The sequence below is a fragment of the Egretta garzetta genome, unplaced genomic scaffold, assembly GCF_000687185.1.
Source record: "Egretta garzetta isolate BGI_Z169 unplaced genomic scaffold, ASM68718v1 scaffold332, whole genome shotgun sequence".
NCBI lineage: Eukaryota > Metazoa > Chordata > Aves > Pelecaniformes > Ardeidae > Egretta > Egretta garzetta.
Window position 1 is genome coordinate 780,066 of NW_009258879.1, and position 6,133 is coordinate 786,198.

The following is a 6,133-nucleotide window of genomic DNA, read 5'->3' on the forward strand; positions in this document are numbered from 1 at the left end:
CTTCGCTCCGTGCAGCGCTGTCCCCGTGCAGGCACACGGGGACCTTCCCCCGGCCCGCGTAGCTCTGCGTGACGCCGCTGGCTTTGATGAAGAGATACTGATTTATGCAAGCAGAGGGTCTCTTTTGGGGGTTTGCTCTGTTGTTTGAGGCAAATTTTCCAGCACGAAGAGCCTTTCAGTTCTACAAAGGCACAGAGGTTCCTCCCATGCTGTCCTTGGAGCGGGCTCTCGGCCAGCCGCCAGGCTCCTGCCAGCCCAAAGAGCCAGGTATGTTTTATCAGGGAAAGCCCGTGCAGAGCCCTGCCGCCACCGCAGTCACGCGGAGCAGCATCCGTAACTCAGAACGCGGTGCCCTCCTGGGGAGGGGTGCCTGTACTTCAGCTTAACCATGCTGTGTGTCGGATCTGGCTTCAGGGTACGGCAAATAAAGTCAACAGTGCAGCAATAAAAAGAATAAACAGCTTCTATCAGGAGGAATTAGGCTGTCTCAAGAGGCTCAGTGCTCTTTACGGCACGGCTGCTGTGTCCCCGTTACCTGGTTTCCCACAGAGGTGGCAGTTTGGGAATGCCACCGGCAGCCTGCAGCACCGGAGCCGGTCAGCTCTCCCTGCTGCTGAGGAGGCGGCCCTGGGAAATGGAAAATACGCGGTTTTACGAGGTGCAGCCACTAACTAACTCTGCTGGGAGCTGTGAGCTGAGGAGCTGGAGGTGCCATGCAGCCACCCGAGCGCACACACTCTGTGGTGGGGGGCTGCGGCAGGCGCTGGTGGCCGCCCGTGGGGCGCAGTGGCATGCCCGTACGCGGTGGCCACCCGCAGGGTGCAGTGGCATGCCCGTACGCGGTGGCCGCCCGTTGTGATCAGCAGGCAGCTTGCTTACCGCCCCGTCGCTTTAGAGCATCCCGGGCCTGATGCTGGCAGGAGAGCACCCTCGGCACGGCAGCGCGGCCACGTCCCGGGGAGGAGCTGGCCCCCCCTTGGCTGCCTGGCTGCCCAAGGGGAGGCTCGAGGTGCTTGTGCAGGGCTGGAGACTCATTGGCTTTCAGCCTCACTTTGCAGGAGCCTTTAAGTATCTCTGTTTCCCCTCCTGTGTCTAAAACGGGGTTGCTGGCGCTGGGGCTGATGGCCAGCAGTGGTCTGCAGCCCCTGGCCCCTCCTCTGCAGTGGAAGGTGCACACGCGGCTTTGGCCGCTTCCGCGGCATTTTGGCCCAAACCAGCCTGCGTAAGCTCGGGGGTGGCGCTGTCTCTCAAGTTGAACACTGTAATATTTCCACCTCTGGCAGGGGTGTTACCAGACTTAATGAATTAATATGCGAAGAGCTTTGAGCTCTCCAGATGAAAGGCACTAAGGATTATTATTTGCAGTTCTAATTTATTTTCCATCAAAGGGATGAGAGGAGTGAGAAAACGCCATTTGTTCTGGAGCCGGGAGCAGGAGTTTGAAGTCTCTTTTTTTTTCTTTCTTTCTTTCTTTCTTTCTTTTTCTTTTCCCCTCCCCTTTGTGTTTCTCTGAGAATTCCCTGGAAGTCCCTGCTCTGTCTTTTCTTCTCGCTAATCAAGCGCCTGCCCTGGTTTGCAGTAGCGACCGATTCCTGGGCATTGCAAATGACGGCCGGCTTCAGCGCGGGTGCAGCGTTCCAAGCACAGGGAAGATTTCACGTGGAATTTTTTCTCAAAAGCGCCTGGCAATACACTGAGCCCCATCTCTGCAGGTTCTGTGGCATCCAGCGACTTTCCTCTGTGATAGCTCACTCCTGGGTGCCATGGGAATTCCCACCCTTGGCCCATGGCAGGCGTCTTCTCCTGGGGCTGTTTTTTTGGAGTAGCAGCCACTTCCAAGGGGGTGGGAGGCGCGCCAGGCACCGGGCGCAGTCCTGTTCTTGGGGCGCAGAACGGCAGTGGGCTGTTCATGGCGGGAGGGCAGGTCCTCCTCCGGCATGGGCAGGTCCTGGGGCAGATCCCCACTGATACCCGAGTGCAGAGCTCACCCCTCATCCCCCCGCTGCCGGGATGCCCCACACCGCTGCTCCCATGGCCGCCCCCCCGGGGCTGCCCGTCCCTGCCTGCCGGGTGCTCGGGGTGCACCGAAACACGGCTGGGACGAGCAGGGCGGCTGCGGTGCTGCAGTGCCTCGGCTCATCGCTTTCTGCGTGCGGCCCCAGAGCCGTCGTGCAGGACTTGATGCTGAAATCATCTCATGGGAGAGATTCACAGCACTGTAGCAAGGCTTCGCCCCAAGTGGTGAAGGGAAATTTGCCCCCATTCCTCATTTTTTGTGTTGCTTCTGATTCATGAAGGTGCCGCTCTATCAGTCCTTAACTGCCCATGTTTTCAACTAATAAGATTAGAAGCTAAATAGCAGCAGGATAAAGCTGGATTATGATCACTCGATGGTTCCTGCAGAAATCCTTGCTATTGCATGTGCAGTTTAAAAGGCTCGATGGGGACAGGCAGGCTGCGCTCGCACATCTGCGAGCAGGAATCGTCCCGTTGTGGTCTTACTGCTGCTTTTAGCACAGACTGCACCAAATACAGCTCCGCGCGTGACTTGATCTGAGCTGAGGGTTGTCCCTTCGGATCTGCAGAAAGCCTGAGGTTGGAGCTGCTTCTGGCACCGGCTGAGGTTCCTATTTCAATTCAAGTTTGTCAGCACTGATGTTCTGATGCAGGATCACCTTCCGTGCCCTTCTGCATTGGCTCAGTAATGCCTGCGGGTGCTGTGGAGCTGGAGAAGGTGCCTCTGAAATGCCAGCTCCCAGCAAGGCATTCTGCTGCTGTGGAAAAGCTGGTCTCAGTTTAGGTCATTGGGATCACATTAGCAATCTCCCGTCTCTTTTCCGTTGCTTTTTGTGCTGTGCTGGTTCTCATGGTTGTGGTGGGGCTGCACTGGGGCTGAAGCCTGCTCACCGTATGCCTGCCCGTGCCGTGCCGGGGTGGTTTTGGTTACAGCTCGAAGAGTGAGGACTTCTGCTCGTTCTTTAATCTGTCTGGCAGCACAGTGTAACGTCCGTCATATGAATTGTCCTTTGGTAGTTTCCATGCTGGCAATGGTTGGTTTGGTGCTACGTGCCAGGGAGGTGTTGGTCACGGGGTCCCTCTGTTCCTCCCTGGAGGTGACCCTGTGGCCCACAGCCCCCCCGTGCCTGGGCCAGGAGACGGGAATGGGTGCACTGGGGACGTACGACTATGAAACGCCTCATAGAGGATAAAGCCATAATTGTCTGACTTTGCATCCTCTGTCAGGAACTCCAGCATCTCTTACGTCTCAGGAATAGATGTGCTTCGGTTTTGGACTGCAGCCCTTCTCTTCCACGGCACGCTCCTTACAGCCCCAGGCTGATGCATTGCGCTCCGCCTGCTTCCAGCATCCTCCCTGTCTTGCCTGTTCCTGCAGAACACCATCTGTTGGCACCTAAATTTTGGGTGCTTCTTGGGTGCCCGTCCTTGCCCCCCGCTCCCCGGGCAGGCTGCTCGCAGCAGATGAGCCGGTCAGAGCAGAGCCCCGCGTGGTGCCAGGGCTCCCCTTGGGGGCCGGGAGGGGGGAGCTGCTCAGAGCTGCTCTTTGCTCCGCCGTGCCCAGGCGTTCGTAGCAGCAGGTCCCTATGCCAAACTCAATTATATGGAGAAGAGAGTCTAAAAACAGGCTTTTGTCTAATGTACAGTATTTTGGCAGCAATTAGCTCCGAGTTTTATCATTTTCCCCAAGGTGAACATGAGAACGATGAGTGACGCCTGAGAAGCTGCTCCGTCGTGAGAGAGGCAGCTCTCTAGCGAGGCGAGAAGGGTTTGCACGTACTGCAGGGCGCCTTTTCCAGTGCCACCTTGCTTGGACGTTGGCTGTGTTTGATAGCTGAGGGAAATGGTTTCTGTGTAAAAAGCGCTTGCAGGGTGGTTCAGAAGGCGAGACAGAAATCGCTGGGGAACAAGCAGTGGCACAGGCCTGCTGGCCATTTCTTTCCGGGGGCTGCTGCAGGGCACAGGTTTTGCCACCGGTGGGTCCCTGTGGTCATGCTGGCCCCGGGGTGGTGCTGAGCAGGTAGCCAGGAGAACCATGGGTCTGGATGATTTGGGGTTTTTTTCCCCCTCTGTCCTGTCTGAGAAGATCCCGTTCCCAGCAAAATGAAGGGTGTTAAGCCCTGGTGCTGTGGCAAGGACCCAGCGCAGGGTCGCTGTGCTATCTGGCTGCTTGTTCCCTGGGGCCCCTTCTCCTTCAGTCTGCTCTCCTTCTTGCCTTTTCATGTGGTATTGCTGTTAAATATACCCCGCTACAACAGGGCTGATGGTTCTCTGGGATGTACAATGCTTTTTTGGGCATTTAATGTACGCATGACCCTCCAGAACAAGGGTGGGAGTGTTTGTGTGACCGGATCCTTCCTCGGTGTTTCTCAGTGCTGTGATCTGGGATTCCACGCCAGCCTCGCTCGGACCTTCAGGACGTACCTGTCTGCTGAGTACAACCTGGAAACCTCCCGCCACGAGGGCCTGGACATCATCGAGAACGCAGTGGACAACCTGGATGCACGGAGTGACAAGCACACCATCATGGACATGTGCAACCAGGTCTTCTGCCCTCCGCTGAAGTTCGAGTTCCAGCCTCACATGGGGGACGAGGTAGCGTACTCACCTGAGGGGCTGCAGAGGTGCCTCGCAGCCTGGCCTGGCCCGGCCGCCGCCTCCTCTTAATCACCACTGATAAATTATTTCTGACTCCTTATCCCTCTGTGCTGTCTTCACGCGCTGCTATCCGTGTTTCCTTTCTTAATGAGGCACTTGGCTCATTAGGGCTCCTCCTTTCAGTCTGCCTCTTGCTCTGTATCTCTCCCAATTAGGAAGCCTGTGGTTTGATTCTCAGCTGAACTGCCCAACAGATTTGTAAAGCGCAGCTTTGATTTACCTGCTGTAATTGGAAGACTTCAGAGCGCAGCTTCCAAATGCTGGGTGGAAAACGCTTTGTGTGCTGGCCTGGGTCCAGGGCACTGCCGATTAAAAACTGGGCCACACAGCCTCCCTGGAGGCTGCGAGGAGCTTGGGGGTGCTGGAGAGAATCGTTTAGCTGGTTAAATGTGTGCGTCTGGTCCGTGTGCAGCCTGCTGAGTGCTCTCCTGTCTCTCTCTGGCTCCTGCCTCAGGTGTGCCAGGTCAGCGCCCAGCAGCCTGTGCAGACCGAGTTGCTGATGCGGTACCACCAGCTGCAGTCGCGACTGGCCACCCTCAAGATAGAGAACGAAGAGGTAAGAAGTTGCTCTGGGTCTCGTGTTTGGCCCCGCAGCATTGCTCGGCCTCTTGCCCGTAGGCGGGGGGTCTCCCGAGGTGCTCGGGTGTGGAGCCTTTCCCGCGGCAGCGCTGGGAGCTCCCGCTGACCGCAGCGAGCGCAGGAGCAAGCCCGGTGCTGCGGAGCTGCCTGTTGGCCAGTGGTTTTGGCTCAAAATGTGCCACTTTCCCAGTCTGCTTCAAACCCATCCTATCTTCTGTTTCTGATAGGTACGAAAAACTCTGGATGCCACAATGCAGACTTTGCAGGACATGCTGACGGTGGAGGATTTTGATGTTTCAGATGCCTTCCAGCATAGTCGCTCCACTGAGTCAGTCAAATCGGCTGCATCAGAGACCTACATGAGTAAAATAAACATCGCCAAGAGGAGAGCCAACCAGCAGGAAACTGAAATGTTCTATTTTACAGTGAGTCTCGTCTCATGCCATATGGGACACAAAGCATTGATTGCTAGGGCTGGGTCCTAAGTGCTCATTAGTGAAGAGCAAGAACCAATTCAGTCTCTTAAAGTATTTGCCTTCTGTCTGCTTTGGGGTTGAAATGCATTTCTCCGTGCCAGGGTAGTGCACAGGGACTGATAATCCCGTGTCTGCCTTGTTCTTCTTTTTGAAGGAACAACTGGAGCAACCGGTTGTGACCGAAATCGGTAGGGGTGGCTGAGAGCAGGGCAGCGGGCTCCAGCCAGCCTGGCAGTGTGTTGCAGCAGCTGTTCCTGCAGGCCTTTATGGTTTTGAACCATCAGCCAAGCCTTCCTTTTCTGGCCTACCCAGCTAAAATCTGCCCTCAGCCCATGGGACGAACTAAACAGTCGTTTGCGTCCCGAGCAGGGCGTCAGGGGAAGCCGCACCAGCTTTCCACCGCC

The 6,133-nt window shown here is 56.4% G+C and overlaps 1 protein-coding gene across 1 annotated transcript in view; it reads left to right on the top strand.

Moving 5' to 3' along the window:
* SRGAP3 (SLIT-ROBO Rho GTPase activating protein 3) overlaps positions 1 to 6,133 on the top strand; it is a 96,287-nt gene that overhangs the window by 26,997 nt on the left and 63,157 nt on the right. The window contains exons 8-10 of the mRNA XM_035889464.1: positions 4,390 to 4,611; positions 5,129 to 5,230; positions 5,481 to 5,678. Of these exons, the coding sequence (XP_035745357.1) occupies positions 4,390 to 4,611; positions 5,129 to 5,230; positions 5,481 to 5,678 (522 nt within the window). The remainder of the gene's footprint in view (positions 1 to 4,389; positions 4,612 to 5,128; positions 5,231 to 5,480; positions 5,679 to 6,133) is intronic.